Here is a 22,234-nt window from a genome sequence, read left to right on the forward strand (position 1 = left end):
TGAGGGTTAAGCTGAGTGGGAGGCTTGGGAAGGTGAGGGGGTCACTCCTGTTTGAGTTTAGTCCCTGTGATATGTGGGGTGAAATCTCTGATTGAGATGTTGAGTGACTGTGCTTGTGGGTTCAGATATTGCTGGGATTTGGCTGTTGGAGTGGAGAGCAGCCAGTGCTGGCTACCTGAGTCCACAGGCCCTTTAATGTTTGGATACAAATCATGCCTGTTTCTCATTGTGGCCTACTGTGTCTCAGATTCATGAACTCCTAGGGATTCTGAATAACTTTGGAAAAGCTAAGATAACTTTCTTCTCTTTTCATCGTAGGTGTTGCTGTGATTCACAAGCCCTTGTGACCCCAACTCTCACTGCCAGGAGGTGGAGGAAAGGAGGTGCTGTCTGTGACTCAGAACAGCACGACCCTGAGGCTGGATGCCCCTTGCTGCAAGAGCGGGCAGTGTGCACCAGAGCGAGAAGCACCCTCCTCCAACTTGGCAGAGTGGCGACTGGCTTGCAGACCGGTGCCCACCTCTTGTTCCCCCAAGGTGTTTTGGCCTCTGCCCTGAGCAATGCATTCATCATAGCTCTGGCCAGCATCTTTGGGATTTTTGTGTGTTTCTACAGGAACAACAGATAACCTGAACTGTGTGTGTGTGTGTGTGTGTGTGTGTGTGTGTGTGTGTGTGTCATAATGTTTCACTGAGTTGGGGTGTGTGTGTGTGTGACAGTTCTATTGGATTTCCTTACTACTGATCCTTCTGCTATGCTAAAAATCAAATCACAGAAATCTCTCTGGATTTGCCCCATGGGGGCCCCTGAGACTACTAAAGCTGTTTTCTGGAGGTCCAGTTGGACAGGGAGGGTCCAGAAATAACTGGCAAGAAGGGCAGTGCTCTGACCATGCCATGCCCTGGCCTGACTTCTAGCCCCATCTGCAGAGGAGCTGGGTGTTCTGGTGGCCACACCGGGCCCTTTGTGTGCTAGAACTAGCAACAGTTGGCTTCCCCAGCCCCTCCCGGTTCTCTTCCTTAGGCTTTCCGCCAGGAAGTAGGTGAACTGTCCAGTCTCCTGGCCACTGCTTGTTGATGTCATGCATTGCAGGTTTGGGAGATTTTGTCTCTTTAGCTGGGAAAACTAGCTCTTCAAAGAAGTCCTGAAAAACACACTGGAGAAAAAAAGATAGATATGAAAAGCAAAAACAACAAACCAAAGTGGTAAGGATTTAGTCCTTGCCCTAACAGTCTCAGAGAGGATCCTACTTCTGGGATTTCCTGGGATAAGAGAGTCCCCTTAATACTTGCTCTCCAGGCCTAGTTATTCACAGCCTCTCAAAAAGATGTTCATTTGGAGGGTAACCCAAACCCAAAGTCTTTCCTTGCATTGCCTGGGATCACATGTGGCTCAGGTGGACATGGGTGACTTTGAAGGAGTATATTGGCCAGGGCTGGCCCTGGCCTTGGCACTTTGTGACTCTGGTAAAGCCTGTCTGAAATCCTTGTCTTCTGCTCCTGTGCTCCCCCCGTTACAGTATCTGCAACCCCTCTCCAGCTTCCATATCACCCCCTCCTCCTTGCTTCTCCCATTGTGGAGGAGATGGTGGTAGGCCCTGGATGTGTGATCTCCCAGGGGTATGTGCTTTTTAAAAAAAGCTTGATGAGAACTGTATTAATACAGGAGGAATGATTAATGACAGAACTTCAAGCATCTGGAGGGAGAGGTGGCTATTTGAGGGCACATGGATTCTATTTGCATTTAAAAAAAAGAAACTTCAAGCAGTGCTGTTTCTAAGTTAGCCAGCTGCTTATGTGGGTGTTTTCAGCATAAGGAGGGGAAATCTTAAGTCTGGAGGACAGTCTCATACCTCAAGGGCTGGGGTTTAACCTTCTCTGATGTCAGGCTCTACTTACAGCGGACCAAGGGGCGTCATGAGTCCTGGTGCAACCAGCTACTTGTAGGTTGATGCTGCAGGCGAGTGGCATTCCCTCCACCTCGTCCCACTGTTAGGAACCCAAGAGCCTCTCCAGTATACACACGTGTACTTTGTGTATTTCCTGTATATTTATTGTGTGCACTAAACACGTTCCCCGAGATGAAACTTCTTCCGAAGTTGAGATGTTATTTCAGCAAGATATTTAGAGAACACCCAGAAATTTTAGTAGTTTTGGGAAAATACCCAGCTCTGGTGGACCTGGAAGGAAAGTCTCTGAAGGAATGAAGACACGCACGAATTTGGGGGCTGTGGTTTCCTCGGGCACTGGAGCTCTGCCTGACTCTGGATCCAAAGCCAATGGAATGAGCTTTTTGTTCCACATGTTCTTCCTCCCTCTCTGAAGAAGGTTCAGGACTTTATTGTGGTGTGTGTGGTGGGGAGGAGGTTAGGGGCTAGGGTCTGATGCATGCTCTTCACACAGCTCCTGATTTCACATGGGCCCTGGCGCAACACCTAGAAACTGGACTTCCATGCTTATGTGGGGAAGGCCCTTGATTGTGTGTCATCTTCCCAGAAAGGGGCCCTCCCCTGAAAGCTAGGGAGCCATGTGTTCTGCTTTTGGATTTTTGCCATTGGTTCCACCTTACGTCTCCCCTCCCAGGAAGCACTGCCCTGCTGGTGGTGCTGCTGAGGCCATGTTCATTTCATCCTCGTGCGTCCTTTCTCATGGGGACTAGAACACTGGTACGTCATCATCAAAAAGCCAATCTGCTCTAGCTGCCCACAGATGCCATCCCAAACCCGCTGTCTCTTTATTCCCAGGTACGATTCTCTCTTAATCATGTACACAGCAGACTTATTTTCAAGTCTGTGCCGGTCACATGGTTGGTGAACCCCTGCCCTGCCCCCCCCATCCTTCACCCCAAATTCATGTGGCCACAACTGCTTGTGAATGCAGCTTTGCCAGTGCTGTATCTGCAATCTGATCACAGTGATGAAATGGAATTGCAGCCCAAGGTTAGAAGCAGCTGAGACGCCACTTGGATACTGATTTGGATAACAAAGAAGTCAGACTCTGAATTCCAAAGTTATTTCTCCTAAGTAGCCAATGGCATCTCTCCATCTAAAAAGTTGCAGTATTATGCACATGAAAGTGACCTCATTTTCTGCTATGCAATAAGAATATTTAATTCTATTTCATGACAAACCAGTTGCAATATCCCCGAAGATGCTTTTTTGAGCTGTCTTACTTTGATATCTGTTGTGTAATGTTTGTATATTCCTGAGCCAGATCCTTTCAAAGATTGCCTTTTTATAAAATTGAAGCTATAGCTTTCAGGCTAAAATTTTAATGTAGATATTTTTATAAGATAATTTTTTCAGGATATTTGAATTGCTTTTTATTGTCCATGATAATGAAATGTTATGTTCTGTATGTTCATTCACTCTCAAATATAATTCATGCCTGTCGCTTTCTTCCCTTTGTTTTTCACCCTCTCCAAACTGATTTCCCACTAGTTCCAGGTAGACGAGTCCCTTTGACTTGGACTCTTTTTTCTTACACCATTTTCATGGGAGATTGCAGAAATAAAAAATACAAAAACACTTGAATTGCTTAGGGACTATCATTAAGTCTGACTCAGCACTTACCCATCTATATTGCCTGTCCACTTTGAGGGGGGTCTGCTTTCTGCAGGGGTGAGGCTGTCTGGACCCTCTCCTGGTGGCTCTCACTGCCTGGCAATGAGCCTGGCACGCAGAGTGTGGAGACGCCCAGAGGGGCCCTCCCTCCACTTCGTGCTCCCAGGACTTTCCTGGGTCCAGCAGACCAGTCCTCTATCCTTCGTCCCCTTGTTCTTCTGCAGCTTCTAACAGCTTAAGGCCTTTGGTGCCAGGGGATGTCCCTTTGGGGAGCATCTTTTCTCTCAGCTTCAAAAAAAGGGGTCACTCCTCATGAGCCCCATTCAGAATGTGTTAAGCCTTGCTTTGCATAAGCTCACACTGTACACTTAAAACTTATTTGTTTCTTGAGCTGTGTCTCCACTCCAGGCTCTGTTTTGTGTATCTGCCATCAGCCTTGTTTTGAAAAATTCTTTATTTTTATTATTGTTGGGACAGGTGCATTTTGACTTGCCTCCATGCTCCCCATTTGTACCTTGTTGGATCAAGTTGGGAGGCTGAGCAAACTCCTATTCCAGCTAGCTAGAGTTTTTAAGGCTCTGTCTGCCTAGAGGAGCAAGGGGGTTGGAATGTATTTTTTTAAGTGTTTGCACTATTTAAGAGTCCTAAGCCCCTCATGTTCAGCTGTGCTGTGTATCTACTGACAGAGCAGAAAAGCCGGCAACGCTTCTGACATTTGGGAATGGAAGAGGCTTCTTCCATAGTGGATAATCACAACCTTGTAGCCCCGTGTGGCCTTTGTCATGGGGCTCAGTGACTTGTGGATACGCATCATCCAAGGCAGAAACATGGGGACGGTGGTGTCTGGAGAAACAAATTCCCCACGTGTTATGTTCTTGCCCTTGGATAGGAGATTACAAATTATCCTCCCTCCCTTTCAGTGGCAATAAAGGACGTTTGTTGGACTTCTTGTTTAATTTGTGTATGATGTGTAAAATACTTTCTTTGGAAGAAAACTCAAGACACTGAATGTGCACGTCTGTGTGGGTGCGTGTCCATGTGGTTGTCCGTAGGCAGACAGACTTGATCACTGACAACCTGAGCAACACATTGCGTCGGTGAGGGCCTTCATGTCATGTTTTCTGCTTGGATGCCAGAGACTGGCTGACTTGTAAAATAACACTAGTCACATGCTCCGATCAGTTACAGTGCTGGCTGAAGAAACACTTCTTCAAATGTATTATTATAACAGGAATCGTGTTTCCATACTTTGTTACTTTAATTTTAATAAAAGCTCAACGTGAGGACTTTTCTCTGTATTTCATTTCTATTGCTTAGCGCTTCATGTCGCAGATATTGAAAAAAATATATTTATTCCTGTGTGTCTTCAGATTAAAAAATTTTTCTCCTTAAGATCGGCTGGATAGGGTCTGGGTTTCTTTGGTCTTTGAACTTGGCTCCAGTGTCGGGCCAGCCCACACGGAGTCCAGGGACCCAGAGGCCCAGAGAGGCCAGTCCCCGCGGTCAGTGTTTGGTGGTGCAGGCAGCTGCACACTGGTCGTGGTGAGGCAGGAGTGCTAGCTCGGCTTTGAGGTTCAGCTGTAAACACTTATTTTTGAGTTTATAAACCTAGATATTTCATAGGCATTTTGTTATGTTTTATTAAGTATATACATCCTAATTTCTTTATTAAATATATGCAACTATTAGATGTTTATAAAATATTAACATACATGAAGTAAAAATAACTAGCATTTATTACTATTACATGTAAGGCATTTTTCTAAGTGCTTTGCTTATACCAATACATTTAATCCTCACCATGGTCTTCCAAGTTTCTATTGTCTTCATTTTACAGATGAAGTCATGAGATACAGAGAGGTTAAGCAACTTGCCTAAGGTAGCAGTGCTGCAGAGGCATGGAGCCGGGATTTGATCGCACTACAGAGTCTGTGTCCTTAATCCTCTGTCACTACAGCCTGAGGAGGTGAGGAAGGGAAGGAGCTGGGGGAGGTGAGAAACATCAAGGTGAGAAGGCTCCCAGGAGGTGCTGAGAAGTGCGCATGTGGCTCAATGAACACTAGACCTGCTCCTCAGACCACAAGTGCCCCCTCTATGTTGATGGTACCAGTAATGCTTGTTTCTGTGATGGCAACAATTGCTGTGATTATGCACTTACTTGTGCCAGACTCCACTAAATCCTTTGTAATTTTGCCTTTCATCTGATGACAACCTCTGAGGAGGGGAGCAATTCCTATAGGAGCAATTTCCTATTGGCTGCCCAGCCTTGCCCCTTTCCAGACCCCTCCTCTTGAATCCCTTGAGTGTTCACTGGAGAAGTCTGGTCTGGAGAGTAAGCTGGCTGGTTAGACTGGGCTTTTTCCAAAGTGGGACTGGGGGCTTGGCTCAGCTGTGACTTCTCAAATCTACCTGCTCAGGGACCTGGGCTTCCGCTCTGGTTAACAAACTGGACTGTCCCAGGCCCCTGCAAGATGTCAGTGGCTCTGCCCTGTTCCTGGTGACAGAGAGGGTCTCAAGCCAGAGACCCAAGGAATGAGCGAGAGCCTTCGGGACAAATTTCCCCCCATTTGGAAAGGATATTTTGAGCTCCAAGAGGGCATGGCCTGCTTGGATTTGCATCCATTGTTCCTGGCACTCAGTGGGCATTCAGGAAATATTTATGGGAGAAGGAACAAAGGCATGTGAGGAGGGCTCAGGAGGTGTCTGCACTTTCTACTTCTCCCTGATGCCCTGGGTTGGCCTTGAACAGTGACCTTTGCTCTCACCCTCACACAGGTGAATAGATGGAAAGGCCTCGTGCTGCTCACCCTTTGCAGAATGATGAGGGTAGGCCACTTTGAATCCGAAACAACCCTCTAGACTGGCAGACAGGAATTTGTGTCTCCTGGGACAGAAGAGGCCCACAGATGTGAATTCATTTATCTGAGGGTGTTTCTGTAGTGAGCAGTGTTGTTGACCAGGTAGAACTGCCTAGCCCTTTTGACCCACAATTGAGTTCAGAGTCAGCCTGATTAGAGGATTCGGTTGCAGTTGTTTCAGTAATCACAGTAGCTAGCAGTGACTGTGTGTCTACAACGTGCCGGGCCCTGTGCTGAGCACATTAATCACACTTAATCCTCTGAACATCTCGTCGAGGTAGATGATGCCCAGTTCACGGATCACGGGAGTTAATCAACTGGCCCAAGGTCACACAGAATCTCTTGAGAAATAATGCAGGCCCCATTCTCCTATTGAGTCTGCGTGCTGGGTGAGCTGTGTCATCCTCCAATCCCAGTGTAATCTATGGGTACACTTGGCAGCTGGGAGGTCACCACTGGCCAACCCTCAAAAGCAGGCAGGAGCTGGCTGGACAATGTGGCCAATGAGAGGGAGCTGGGACAGGACAGACACACGGGCAAACGAGCTAGTTTGAGTATACACACCTTTCCCTCCCCTGGGCCCCACTGGCCCAGTTTCATCACACTTGGTGACATTTCTACCAACTTATTATTTTTTAATTTATTTTTTGTATCATTGTTCATTTTTGTACAGTATTTGATTTCTCCTCTCAGGTCTAGTCCTGATAGTTCTCCCACCACCACAGCACCCAGGATCCATCACCACAGTCCCCTGTGCTCTCCCCTCCCCTCCCCTTGCTGTATGACTCTCATCTACCATTGCATGGTTTTTTGTACTAAATGATTTAACATTTACAGATAGGGTCTTTTTTTTTTCCAAAGATTTATTTTATTTATACAAGAGCCAGGGTACAGGCCTGATGTGCAGGAGGGTGAGAGGATTCACCAGAGACAGAGTAGGGAAAAGAACAGGCAGACTGACGAAATACACTGCTGAGGGGAGCAGCGGGCAAGACAGGAGAGGTCCACTGCACCATGTGGGTTGCTCCGAGACTGGCAGGGATCGAACCGGACAGCTTCACAGCGCTGAGCTCAACCACCTGCGCCACCAGGGAGGCCCCATTTACAGATAGGGTCTTTTGATTCTAAGTAACTAGTCTATTAAAATAAAAAATCAGAATTGAAACTCTGCCTAGTGTGATTTTCACTGAGCAGTTTGCATTCCCCACTGGCCATCCCTTGCTGCCCGGGCAGCTTCCCCTGCAATGCTGCATGTCAGTCACCTCGGAAGGGGCATCTGGCCGGGACTGTAGACACTGTCAAATCCAGCTCTCACATTTGCAGATGGGCAGACTGGGGTCTAGGTTTTATTTTTTTTTTTTTTATTTTTAATTTTTTTAAAGGTTAATTCCTTTTTTTTTTTTTTTTTTTTAAAGAATTATTTATTTATTTATACAAGCACTGGGTACAGTCAGAAGCACGGGAGGGTGAGAGAATTCACCAGAGCCAGAGGGGAGAGCAGAGCAGGCAGACTGACGAAACATACTGCTGAGGGGAGCAGCAGGCGGCAGGAGAGGTCTGCGCACCATGTGGGACCCTTGCCCAGCAGCTGGGGATCGAACTGGCGTTGCAGAGGCTGCGGGCAGCTTCGCAATCCAGCGCTCAATCACTGCACCACTGGGGAGGCCTGGGGTCTAGGTTTTAGAAAGGCAGCTGGCTGTTGTTCATTGGCAGTTTCCAAGGGGCCTGTTAGTGCCCGAGGCGGAGCCAGGCCCCCCAGGAGGCCCGTGGAGGATGCAGGGTCCATGTCTGCCTATCTACATCTGAGGTTTCGCTGGAGCTGAGGAAAGGCAGTGACTACAGGTCTGGTCCCTCGGAGACTCCTGCTCTGTGGTCACTCCAGCCTGGAAAGCTGCTCTGTGCTCTAGCCTTCCATTGGCCTAGGGCAAAAGGTGGCCTGGTTCATGGTTGTGTGACCTGCAAGGCACTCCTCTCCCTCTTCGGAATCCAGGTCCTCGTCTGTAAGCCGAGGGCCCTATGTGCTGTGAGCATTTACTCTCCTTGCTAGGTCCTGTTCTTTTTTCTTTTCAAAGACACCTCGGTTCCACACAGGTCCTGTTCTTGCTGTCTCTTTTCTGGTAAGGAGATAACACTCAGAGAAGTCACACATGGGGTGTGAGATCTCAACTCATATCCCTGGCACTAATTTTTGACTACTATGCCGCATTTTATCTTTTTTCCCTCTTTTTTAAAATTTTAAATTTACTTAAATCATTGTTCATTTTTATACAATATTTGATTTCTTCCCTGTGGTTCTCCCACCACCGCAGCTCCCGTGACCCATCACCACAGTCCCTTGTGTTTCCTCCCCTGTTTTGACCCTTCTTCCTCCCCTTCCCCTGCTATATGCCTCTGCTCTGTGGTTCAGTTTGCACGTTTTGTCTTTTTCCTGATCCTTTGCTCAGTTTTGCTATATTGCTCAGGTTTGCACGTTTTGTCTTTTTCCTGATCCTTTGCTCAGTTTTGCTATATTGCTCAGGTTTGCTATATTCCATCTATAAGTGAAACCATCAAACATTTATCTTTTTCCTTCTGACTGATTTCACGTAGCATAATTCCTTCTAGCTCTATCCATGTTGTTGCAAATGGTGCCAAGTTTATCTTTTTTTTTTTTTTTTTTTTAATCTCTGAGGAGTATTCCATTGTATGTACACCACATCTTCTTCATCCAGTCATCTGTTTTGGGGCATTTGGGTTGTTTCCATAGCTTAGCTATTGTAAACAGTGCTGCAATAAACATAGGAGGGCATGTTTCCTTTTGCATTAGTGGTTTTTTGTGCTTTGGGTAGATTCCTAGGCATGGAATTCCTGGATAATAAGGTAGGTCCATTTTTAGTGTTTTGAGGGTCCTCCACACAGCTTTCCATAGTGGCTGGACTAGTCTGTACTCCCACCAGCAGGGTAAGAAGGTTACTTTTTCTCCACATCCTCACCATATTTGTTGTTTCTAGTTTTTAAAATATTGGCCATTCTCACAGATGTGAAGTAGTATTTCATCATGGTTTTGATTTGCATTTCCCTGAATGTTAGTGATGTTGAACCTTTCATATGCCTGTTGGCCATTTGAGTTTCTTCTTTAGAGAAGTGTCTTTTTAGCTCTCCTGCCCATTTGTTTTTTTATTTATTTGTTTGTTTTTTTTAAGATTTATTTATTTATGCATGCATGAACTGAGGTACAGGCCAGAGATGTGGAGGGTGAGAGGATTCACCAGATACAGTGGGAAACAGAACAGGAAGATTGACCAAAGTACACTGCTGAGGGGAGCAGCAGGAGAGATAGGAGAGGGCCGCTTTGCCATGTGGGTTGCTCCCTGCCTGGCCAGGGATCGAACTCATGCTGCAGAGGCTGCGGATTGCTTTGTAGTGTGGTGCTTAACCCCTTGCACCACCAGGGAGGCCCACTCCTGCCCATTCGTTGATTGGGTTGTTCACTTTGCTATTGTTGAGTTGTGTAAGGTCTTTATAGATCTTTGATATCAGTCCCTTATCAGCTGTATGGAGTGCAAATATTTTCTCCCATTCAGTAGGATGTTTCTTTGTTTTGGGTATTGTCTCCTCTGCTGTACAGAAGCTTCTTAGTTTTATATAGTTCCAGCTGTTTATTTTCTCCTTCATTTTCCTTGCTTCTAGAGATGAGTCCTCAAAGATGTTTCTGAGGCCACACATGTTTTTAAGTCCTTGTGCCACTAAGTTCTACCAGTAAACACACACAATAAATTCAACTGGATGAATACTCCAGCTGTTAGCTCTAGAAGGACTGGAAAAGTTGGCAATAGAAATGCTTCCTTCCTTTTGTGTTCCTTCTTTCCCCATTCCTAGTTCCCAGCCCCCTCTAAGAAAGGCCATTCCATCTTTCCTGGTATTGGGATCCTTTATTTTCCCTTCACAGTATGTTCAACAAATATTTATTAAACAATAACAATTCAGCATCTTTGCTGTTTACTGTGTTAGATGTTTGAGATGTAACTACTAACAAAGCAGACGGTCACTGTGGACATGGAAGTTGGATGTGGAAGAGACAGGACTGGTAAACAGCAGCTACAGTGCTTGTGGGGCCTGGCAGGGCATGAGGGGAAAAACACCCACACAGAGAGAGAGAGGACAACAAACTGACAGACATGGGGAGAAGCCTGTGAGACCCACCCGAAGCAAGAGAGACAGAAACCAAGAGAAAGAGACTGAGACATACAGAGAAAAACACATAAAGAAGGAGACAAACGGGCCTCCCCGGTGGCGCAGCGGTTGAGTGCTGGGTTGCAAAGCTGCCCGCAGCCTCTGCAGCGCCAGTTCGATCCCCGGCTGCTCCCCGGCCACTGGAGGAGGGTCCCACATGGCGCGCAGACCTCTCCTGCCGCCCGCTGCTCCCCTCAGCAGTGTACTTCGGTCCTTCTGCCTGCTCTGCTCCCCGCTCTGGCTCTGGTGAATTCTCTCACCCTCCCGCGCTTCTGACTGTACCCAGTGCTTGTATAAATAAATAAATAAATCTTTAAAAAAAAAAAAAAAAAAAAAAAAAAGGAGACAAACACATAAAAGAAACACCAGGCCGGCACACTGTTGTTCTGGTTTTTTAATCTGGGCTATTCTCACGGTTGTGAAGTGGTAGCTCATTGTGGTTTTGATTTGCGTTTCCTTGATAATTCGTGATGTTGAATGTTTTTCCATATGCTTGTTGGCCATTCATATTGCCTGAGAGGCCATACCACACCAACAGAAATACAGAGGGACAGATGCAGAGAGACAGGGAGTGAGGATCATTTCCTAAAGTGGCAAAAGACAGGCCAGCAGATCGGAACAGAAGCTTTGGAGTTGGAGATGCGGGTTCAAATCTGTCCTCCGGTCAGGTGGCTATGAGTCAGTCTCCTTCACTCCTCTCGACTCACAACTGTGTGAGCTTGTGGAGAAGATTCACATGAGAAGGCTCTAAACAGAAAAGGTAGCCTCTCCAGGGGAGAGTCTCACAATCTCCTGCTGTGACAGTCAGCTTTGAGGACTGCAAGGCTACATGAAGGCACCCCAGCCTCGCTGAGTCAGACAAGAGAGACACAAGAAAGACAAGGTCTCTATGCCAGGGTCTTGTCTGGGCTGGGAGGGACACACCTGGTTTGAGTTCCGGAAGGAGGCCTCAAAGGGAAGGGACCTAATTTCAGCAGGCAGCCACTTGGTCTCTTTCTATTTGGCACAACTGTGTTTAAATCCTTTTGTTTCCTCCTTTCCTCTGGATGTAGGTGGGAGCACATCTTAAGAGTTTTCTTCCTGCTCTAGGGCTTGGGCATTTTCCTGGCTGCAACCATTGACTGCAGGGAACTTGGGGTTTAGTAGGCAGAGGTGTAACTGCTTCTGTTACTAAGAAATTTCAAATGTGATCTCAACTGGTTCTCACAAACGCCCACTGAGGTAGCCAAGGCGAGCATTTGGTGTTTCATGTTGCTACCTATTGTATTCACTGGTCGCGGTCTCCATGAAGTGGGTGATGCAGGTGAACTACCCTGCATGGTGCCTGCACATAGTGAGTGATTTATTACTTTTGCAACGTTTGCTCACATTGCTCCCTGTATGCGGTTGGGGAACCTGAAGCCAGAAAGAGGTTAAGCAACTTGATCACATTTCTAGAGTTAGTAACAGCCCAGACACTGTCACCCAGGATTGTGTTTGGCTCCACGTGACAGCAAATGACTCCAGTGGTTTAACAAAAAAAAGTGGGTTATTTTGCTCACAAAACCACGGGTCCAGCAGTGGGCATTCCAGGCAGGCTCAGCAGTTCCCTGGTGTCCCAGATGTCCCAGGGCCTTCTGTCTTTCTGCCCTCTCTCAGCATGTTACAAGATAGAGGCTCCACAGCTATTTTCATATCTGTTAAAGGGTGTGAAAAAGAAGGGCGGGGAAGGTAGAAGGGCACCCTGCCTGTAGCAGGAAAGAAATAATTTTTAGAAAGTCCCTAGTAGAACACCACTTACGTTGCTTGCTGTGCTCCCAGCTGCAGGGAGTCAGGATTGGTGAATACTTTAAACTGGGCATCTCAATGCTCCAAGTGCTCCAAGCAAACTCAGAGTTGTACCTGGGAGAAAGAAGGGAGACAACACTGAGCAGGCAACCAGTGAGACTGGCCACAGTCGACATTCCTACGTGCCTCCTGTCTCCAAATGTCATGTGGCTCCTTCTCTACCAGTCAGCTTTGCTTTATCTTGGACTCAAAGCCCTCATCTTTTTATAGTCCATCATCAAGTATTTGCCTCTACAGTCATTTTGGCTGAACACTGACCTTGTGCAAGGCCCCTTATGGTGTCAGCTGAGGGGATTCAGAGTGGGGGCCTATAATGCCAGCAGGTATAGGGCAGGCCCACTATGGATTTGGGCAGATTGATAAGGAGAGTCCAGGAGCCCTCAGTGGATTTTTCAAGCTTTAATGCTCTCAGGGAACCAGGTACCCAGGCACACCAGGCAGGGAGTCTGGCATGCAAGGAGGCAGGGTGTGCTGGGAGGCAGGCAGACGGCTGAGCCTCCCAGCACCCTGGGCTCTTTCTCTGGGCTCTCTATGGCATTCTCTGTCTCATATCGCCTCATGGTCTCGTATCCTCTAGTCACGCCAATCGTCCTCTCGTCACCATCCCCTGCCTCTGAGTGATGCTGTCCTTATAGTGCCAGCCTCTAGGCTCAGGTGTGCCCACTTATGCACGCCCGCACCCATGCTCCAGGTGTCCACAATCAGGCACGCCTGCCCCGTGCCCGCACTCCCAAACGCCTTCTGCATCAACATGTTCAAGGCCACAGGTGATAGCCACAGAGGCTGTGTAAAATGCCTGATCAATTCATTTACCCTACAGGGCCGCAGGACGGCACTGGGCCGGGAAGGCTTCCTCGCAGAGCCCCACTCCGCCATCTTCCTCTCACTGTATTGGCTTCATGGGTGGACGTCCCATTTGCAGGATAAATGTGAAATCCTAGGCAATGGAGACCTTTTGGAGCAGGTTGCTGAGGCTCTAGGCTTGGCTCATATATCACCGAGGAAGTTTTCCTGAAGAGCTGATTGAGGAGGCCTGTCAGCTGCAAGATCTATGACCTTTATCTCAGGAATGACCCATGTGTGCAGCATCATAAATCTTTCTGAGCAGCCACAACCTGGGAGGTGGAGGCAGGTGAGACTTGGTGTTTGCCTCTTGGAGGCAATTTTCCCCTTCTTTTCCCTCCCATTCTGTAGGACACCCTCATGTTGAACAGTGGCCCGCTGAGTGGCATCCTGAGCTGTGCTGGACTGAAGGAGATCACAGAAATGATGTGAATAGTCTGGCTGCCAAGTGTCCATCTGAGGGGGGTACTCTCCAGGTATGGATCCCTCTCTAGTCCTGGCTGGGGGGTGGGAGTGGTGACAACTGCAGAGGCCTGGGTTAAGCCCCTGCCCACCAATTGTCAGCAGTGCCGCTCTGGTAATCAAACCAGGCCCTTAGAGGGGGAGGATGAGCGGGTTCACGCAGGTATCACTCTCCAGCAGGGGAACTAACAACCCCACTTAGGATCTTCCCCCTAGTTCCTCAGCTCCACCTTCAAAGATGCAGCCTGGATTTGTGCTGAGGGCATCCTGGGTGGAAAGGCTGAGACTACAGAGGACATTCCAAATGTATTTTTCAGCTACAGATCCATCATTTTAATGTAACCTCGGTCTCCTATTTGAATGATTAACTAAGGAACTGTCTGTCCTGATACCTACAACTTCTGCAGCATGCTGATAAGGAAGCCCATAAAACCATGTCCAGGCAGCCAGAGGATACTTTATGCATGTCCCAGAAAAGGTAGTTTGATTTCTAGCAGCTTCTAGAAGAAATTTTCTCACTTGATCCAGGAAACTGCTAGGTGTAAGGATCTTGTGAAGATGGGGGGACTGGGCCGAGGTGGCCTCTGGGAAGCCCAGTGGGAGATGGCTGGGATGAGAGAGGACTGGGCTTGGCTGTGATACTGACTTTACAACGCAGGGGTGACCAAGTAGGCTCCAGAACTCTGGGGGGACATCGGTGGAGCCTCCCACTCTTGTCTTGGGGAGCTCCTATGAAGTCCTATGAAGGACCTACTTCCTGAGGTCATCCCCACTTAGTTACTGCCTTCACTGGACTGCTTTTGTTCTTTGTATGCATTTAATGTTCCAGTATGTATTTCCTCATTCAGTACTTTTTTTTTTTTTTTTTTTGGTGGGACCCTTGCCGGTGGCCGGGGATCGAACTGGCACAGCAGAGGCTATGGGCAGCTTCACAACCCAGCGCTCAACCGCTGCGCCATCAGTGGAGGCCCCATTCAGTACATTTTTATCAAGCTCTTTCTGGATGTCAGGCTTGGTGCCAACTGTAGAGATGTGTTACAAAGAGAGGGTGTCTAGCCTCAAGGGGATGGTGGGGAGTTGCACAGACAAAGTAATGAGAAGGTACAAAGGGCTATGGTAAGGGGAAGGACAGGAGAGTTACAGGGATCTCTGGATGCACACAGAAGGGTCAGCAAATGCATCCTAGTGGAAGTGATGGTAAACTGAGGCTCACTTTAGATGGATGATGGATATGACCAGGAGAAGGGATAGATGAGGGTGTTGAGGAAGGAAGGAGGAGGAATAGACATGCTGCGAAAGGTTAGAGAGATCACCTTTTGGGGAAAGCACAGCAGTTCAGTATGGCTAGATCATGGAGTATAAGGGGAGTTGAGTGTACATGAGATGAGGCTGGTGAGGTGGACAGTGGTCCTGTCACCAAAGGACTTGGCAAAATTCCTCATGAAGTAGGAAGGGAAGCAGGATGGAGCCAGTGTAGAAGTTGAGCTATAATGCAACAGATCGTTGCAGGAGGGCCCAGCCCATTCCTGGGCACTCTGAAGCTGGGATGAACTTTCCCTCTTGTCCTGTGTTGATGCAAGAGAGATGATATTTTGTATCTATGTAAAAAATCAGTCTAACACCAAAGGTGTATGCAGCCAAAGGAAAAAATATGTAAATTGAATGGCATCAGAATTAAAAACATTTGTGTTTCAAATGATACCATCAAGAAAGTGAAAAGGCAAGATGCAGAATGAGAGAATGTATTTGCAAATCATATATCTGGTAAAGGTACAGCACCTAGAATATATAAAGAATTCTTACAACCCAACAAAAAAGATAAATAACCCAATTAAAAAGTGGGCAAAGAATTTGAATAGATAATTCTTCAAAAAGATAGACAGTCGGCCAATAAGCACATGAAAGATATTCAACCTCATTAGCCATCAGGGAAATGCAAATCAAACCCACAATGAGATGCCCCTTCATGCTCACTAGGGGGACTAGGGTCAAAAAGACAATAACAAGTATTGGACAGGGTGAGGAGAAATAGTAACTCTTCACATTGCCAGTGGAATGTAAAAATGGTGTATAGCCTCTTTGGACAATGTGGCAGTTTCTCAAGAAATCAAACAGAGTTCCCACGTGACCCAGCAATCTTTACTCCATGCTGTATCCCCGAGAGAACTGAAAACATATGTCCACCCAAAGACTTGTACATGAATGTTCATTGTAGTATTATTCCTAATAGTCCCAAAGTGGATCCCTAAATGTCCATCAACTCATGCATGACTAAAAATACGAAGGAATGAAGTCTCTAAAGCACAGCTGAACTTTGAACACTCCATGCTAAGTGAAAGAATCCAGACAAGAAGGCCACATATTATTTGTTCCATTTATATGAAATGTCAAGAATAAGCAAATCCAAAAGACAGAAAGCAGATTAGTGGTTGTCAGGGGCTAGAGGAGAGGGGAGCAGGGAGAGACTGCTCGTGGGCATGGGGTATGTGAGTATCTTATTGGGGTGATGAAGTGTTCTGGAATTAGGGATGATGGTTATGCAACTTTGATATTAAAGCCCACTGAATTATATTTTAAAAGGGTGAGTCTTTTTGGCATGTGAGTTATAAATCAATATAAAAGTCATTTTATATGGGTACACCCCTCCTAACCCCACCCCCAGGTCATATCCATTCTACCTCTGTGGATGGGGCAGCTCCCTTTTGAATGTTAGCAGGTTTTTTTTTTTAAAAAAGATTTATTTCTTTTATGCATACAAGAACTGGGGTGAAAGCCAGAGGTGTGAGGGCAGTGAGAGGATTCACTAGAGAGTGGGGAGCAGAACAGGTGGATTGACTGAAATACACTGCTGAGGGGTGCAGGGGGCAAGACAGGAGAGATCTGCTGCACCATGTGGGTTATCTCCCTGGCCAGCAGGGGATCTGATAGCAGGTAATGTTCAAAAGGCTGGGGCCAGGAATGTCTGGGGGATGGGGTCAGCACCACAGCATCCATTCAAAAGGGCTTAAGGGTGGAAGTGTAACCTGGGGCTGAAGCCAAATGCTGCTACAGGTGGCACCCCCTCAAGGGGGCTGCTGCTGATGGGAATAGTCCCAAGCTTGAACAAAGAATTGGTAGGGGTGGAGACTCTGATAAGAAATAAAAGGAACTGCAGAAGTAGCCCCCAGGGATTTCAGCTTTTTGGAATCTTCAACCGTTTTCTGCCCTACCATGCTCATCTTCCAGAAGGCTGTTGCTGGTCTCTGAAGGATGTGGAGAGGCCTCCAGGAGCCAACCTCAGAGAGGAAAAGTTTGGAGGCTTTGTAAGTAGTCAAATGACAACCTGTTTCCAGCTTTGCCGTTGTGATAGCCTTGGAAGGATAAAGGTGAAGACCCTGAGTTGCGTGAGTGTGGCCATTTTGAGTGTCACTTGTCTGGTGCTGTGCTGGGACATCTTGGCAGCACTGGGAACATCTCCTGTTGTGTTTTCTGCTGTCTTTGTGAGTTGGATCCCGGCCTATAGTCTGGCTGCTTAGTGCTCCAGGCCCTCAGTGGCAGGAACATTCCATCTTGGGAGTGATGTAGTTTTGGGAGTTTATGGATTTGGAGTGCAGGGTCCTTGGGTTCACTCTGGGAAAGGTTTCACCAGAGTTCCCCTTTCTGTGTCAGGTGGCGAGTTTCCCAGGAGAGTTTCTCCACGAGACAGAGACATTAGTTATATTTAAAAGAACAGGTTTATTAGGAAAAGGGGACAGAAGAATAAAGGACACTTACATAGACACGAACGGGCAGAATGGGCTGCCCTGAAAGGGACAGGTTTGCTGAGAGAGGCCTGCATGGTTGCAGGTGGGCGGCCTTGAGGAGAGCGGCCTCCATTGAGGGAGGTCAGTGAAGACAAACCCCAGCATGGTGCAGGTCATGGACAGGCAGGAAGCTGCTGCCCTGCAGAGGGAGAGGTAAAAAGGAGCACCTGCACAGTCACAGGTGGGCAGAAGGACTGCTGCCCCATGTCAGGGCAGAGATTGCACTGATATAGTCTTCTTTTCTAAGGGAGGGGCTCACTCCTTCTTGGAGTGGCTTGTTTGTTGTTGACTTTGAATAAACTATGCAGAATTTGAAAGCGGCCAGACTTGTACAATGGCACTCAATCTCCATATCTTTACCTTTAGGTCTGATCTCCTGACACCCCCTACAGCAGTCTAATATCTGCTTGGGCATTACCCTTTGTGATCTAGGCATTGGCACTTAAAGATCTTAGTTCCTATAGTTGGGTTAATGACTATGTTAATTCCTCTACCCCCCACCTCCAACTCTTGGCATTGTGTGAGTCAGGTTCCTGGTCTTGTGGCGTCTCCTTTCCAGTTTTTCTATTCTTGTCCTCCATCAGGAGCTTTTGTGTTTAGGACTATAAAACCCTGGATACTGCTTTCGGTGAGGTAAAAGGCCATTTGTGGCCTCAGTGACTCACTGTTTTTCCTTGTTTGTTAAATAAATCCCATTATTATTCTCTGAACCTGAGTAGTTTTGTAATTATGGGCACTGCTGAAGAACTCAGACAGTGACAGGTAAACTATTTGGGCATTGTCTTTGTCCAGTTTTAGTGCCCCTTGCTGCCCTGTATCAGTAGTGGACCACATTTTACTTTAGTGTATAGCCTTCATGACAACTGTAAGAGGTAGGCATTATTCCCCCTTTCAAGTTGCATGGACTGAAGCTCGAAGAGGTTGAACAACTCACCCAGAGTCTTCATGGGCTGTGGTAATTTGAACAGGCTTGTGAACTCGTGTCTATTTGAGGCTGAAGGTCATGTTCTTTGCTATGCTTCTCTGCTATTTTGTGCTCTTCCATCAAAAATTTGTTTCCTCTGAAATATTCATTGGTTTGAAAGCATGCACCGTGTGTAAATGTATCGTCAGCACCCAGGACAGAGCATTAGGAAGGCGCCCATAAATGTTTGTTAAACTGAGGGATCCGAGTCATTGAAGATGCCATGGCATGCGCCACTGGTAACATTCAGCAAGGACAGTTTTCTTTAAGTCACAGGGGAAAATTAATGGAACAAATAGAATTTCCTCACTTTTAATTTTGGTATTTGGATGCAAATTTTTACTTGTACTTTGACAACTTACCAAAATCTAGTATTAGAATGCATCTTATTTATCTAAAAAAATTATAGTCTGTTTCATCAGTATTTCGGTGTCCTGTCAGATGTTTCCACACCTAAATACATTCCCTGGAAGACCTGGGGAGGATTATGGATTTTAAGAAATTGAAGTCCGGCTGATGGAGATATAAGCTGACTGCTGTTCTCTCATAGGTTTCCCCATGAAGCTGCTTGCATTAGCCTTGACAGAAAAGCATTTACTGGACCCCAAGATGCTGCCTCTTAGAAATGTGCCGGCTGGGGCTGGCATGGCATTGAGTACCTGGTTTGCCCTTGCATATTCTCCCTATGATGGAGATTGGGTGGAGGTTTGTGGATGGGGTTCAGTTAGCTGGGAGACAGTGAATGCCTGGGAAGTCATTTTTCAGACGAGGTGACTGAAGTCATTTTCCAGAATCCAGGAAGAAACCACACATGTCACTCTGCTTCCTTTATTCTAGTGTGAAATTCTATCCTTTCATCCTTATGGCTCAAAGAGGACCTTGATGCTGCTAAAGTGATAACACCCCTGCCTGTCAAAGTTTAAAGCCTCAAGAGTTGTTCTGATCTGATGTGAATGGCCGAGTAAAATTTGAAAGGGGAGGAAGCAAAGGACACTGGGGACCTGAGTGGTGGCCAAGAGGGCAGGGGGCAGCAAACTAGAGGTAGAAAAACTGAGAGGTGAAGAGCGAGGCATTGGGTAAACACTGTCCAGGTTACAACCTTCATTCTGCCTGTGTGACTTGGGCACAGTCTCTGAGTTTATCACCTCATCTTGGAAATGGGGGAAAGTAATAATTGTCAACTCACACAGGATTTGCAGAAGGATTAAGTGAAATGGCAAATAGATAAAGTCATATCACAGAGAAAATGCAGTCTCAGTTTCTCTGCTGGTACTCTGAGTTTCCTCCAAACTTTCTCACTTGCTGGCTAGTGAGAGGAAAAACCCTTCCATTTTAGTCCTGTTTGGTAAATTTAGTGTCATGCAAAAATGTAAAAACTCCCTGTCTAGTTTTCAGCCCATCATATTTCCTCTTTGCCAGGATGGCATCTCAGTATCTTATGGCAGTGAGGAGTTGGTCCTTGTGTACTCAGGGTTCAGTTGCAGAAAGAGGGATGGGTAGCAGGACATCAAATGATTTATTGTTGGGACAGGTAAAGAAACAGACTGGAGGCTGGATCGGCTCTCAAATATAGGCTGCAGAGATAAGCCACCGGGCAGCGTTGACTCAGTCCCAGGCCAGAAACTGCAGCATCAGAAACAGCCACCACCACTCCTGGCCAGACATGCCTCCTTTGCCACAGGCCACACCAGGAACGTAGGCACCATACTCTCTCTCTGTACTCTGAGTCCAGTCCCTGTTGTGCTATAATGCATCTCATTGGCAGAGTCTAAATCACATCCAAAGCCCCTGGCAAATGAGTCTAGGAAAAGTAGTTTTTAGCTTTCCAATCTCGGCACTATAGAAGGGGACCGGAGTACCCACTGAGCTCTCAGTCCTCATTGCCTGCCACATTCTTTCCATCTGGCTATGCGAGGTCCATGCATGCCCTTCTTCTCACATGTCTAAACAACCACAGCTTAGGCTTGCTTGTTTTTAGCCTAATGCGATATATCCTCTGCAAAAATTGAAATACGCTTATCTTTTTTTCCCAAAGTGTAAACCCCGAAAGTTATCCACTAGTGCCTCTCTAGGTGACATGTTCTTTCTTCTAGTTCAGTGACAATTCTGTCTTGATAGGCTTAATAGATAGTTAATATATAATAGATTTTATATAAAATAGAGAAAGAGAGAGAAAATGGATAACTGGGGCCTTTATGCTCTTATCTGTGCACATGTGTGTAGTGTGTGTTATGTGACACATATATTCACATCTTAGTTTTTGCTGATAACAGAGCACTTCAAAACTTCATCATTAAATTTCACTTAAAACAATCACTGTTTGTTTTTTCTCACCATGCTGTATTTGGGCTAGGCAGTTCAGGTCTGATACGATTGGCTCATCTCTGCTAGGATTGCTCCTTCATCGGTGCTTAGCTGGCAGGTCAGCAGTGGGTGGATATGCCAGGATGGTTGCACTCAAGTGTCTGGGGATCAGCAGTTTGTTGGGTGGAGGTGTCTCATCTTTTCCCAGATTAGCTCATGCTTGCTTACAAGGTCATCTCAGAGCCTCAGGAGCAGCAGGAGATCAAGCCCCAATGGGCAAACACTTCTTTATTTTTCAGTTTTTTAACTATGTCCCAGTTTGACATCCTTGTTAATATTTGGACAGTAAAGGATTTCTCCCCTCTGGTGTGATCACCACAACTCTCCCACCACAAAAGCATCCATAGTCCTCACCCATTGTGCTTTCTCCCCCTTACCCTTCCTGTTCTCACCTCTTCCTCTCAACTTCTCCCTTCCTGGATGCCTCAGATCTATAGTTGCTTTTCAAGGGTTGTTTTTAAAGTTTTCTTTGACCCTTTGGTTTCTCTATATTCCACATATAATCTAAAGGCATATACTTGTGTTTTTGTTTATGTCATATTGCTAATGTCCCATTGGCCAAAGAAAGCTATATAGCCAGCTCTGACTCAAGGGGTGTAGACAGAGACTCCACCTTTTGTTGGAAGGAGAAGAATCTTTGGCCATTTGGGGCATCTACCATAATGTATGTGTATAACCAGAACAGATCACATGTAGGTGATAAAGCAAGTCTCGATAAATTTAAAAGGACAGAAATTAGAAATCAATATCTGTGAGAAAAAAAAAACTCCAAATATTTGGACATTAAACCAAAATCCTTATCAGTCTTGGAGGAGGCTAACAGTTGTCTGTCTTCATTTCCCTTCATCTCCATGTCTTGAAATTTTCACAAACATGACTAAGATTTGGGAAATTTGCAAACTTATGTTTTTTTTTTAAGATTTATTTATTTATGCATACAAGAACTGGGGTACAGGCCAGAGATGGGCGGGTGTGAGTGTGTGTGTGTGTGTGTGTGTGTGTATGTGTGTGGATTCACCAGAGACAGTGGGGAACAGAACAGGTAGACAGACCGAAGTACACTATTGAGGGGAGCAGCAGGCGAGACAGGAGAGGTCTGCTGCGCCATGTGGATTGCTCCCTAGCCAGCCAAGGATCGAACTTGTGCTGCAGAGGCTGCGGATTGCTTCACAGTGCAGTGCTTAACCCCTTGCGCCACCAGGGAGGCCCCAACTTATGATTCTTTATGCTCTTGGGCACAACCTGTTGCCACATTTGCTGATTTTTATTTCAAATTTTCTAAGGATTATCATGATCAAAGTGGTTGTTTGTTAAGATAGTGCGTTAATCAGAATTCTCCAGGGACATAGATCCAAAGGAG

General features: G+C 46.5%; 1 protein-coding gene across 11 annotated transcripts in view; it reads left to right on the forward strand.

Annotated features, from left to right (window-relative positions):
* Nucleotides 1-4,843, forward strand: part of KLHL3 (kelch like family member 3) — a 268,190-nt gene extending 263,347 nt beyond the window's left edge. For all 11 annotated transcript variants that reach the window (XM_054694357.1, XM_054694358.1, XM_054694362.1 and 8 more), the window contains one exon: nt 319-4,843. In XM_054694357.1, coding sequence (XP_054550332.1) covers nt 319-347 — 29 coding nt within the window. In that variant the 3' untranslated portion in view covers nt 348-4,843. The remainder of the gene's footprint in view (nt 1-318) is intronic.
* The last annotated feature ends 17,391 nt before the right edge of the window (nt 4,844-22,234 follow it).

This window comes from Talpa occidentalis, unplaced genomic scaffold, assembly GCF_014898055.3.
Source record: "Talpa occidentalis isolate TD23 unplaced genomic scaffold, MPIMG_talOcc4v2.1 talOcc4.13, whole genome shotgun sequence".
NCBI lineage: Eukaryota > Metazoa > Chordata > Mammalia > Eulipotyphla > Talpidae > Talpa > Talpa occidentalis.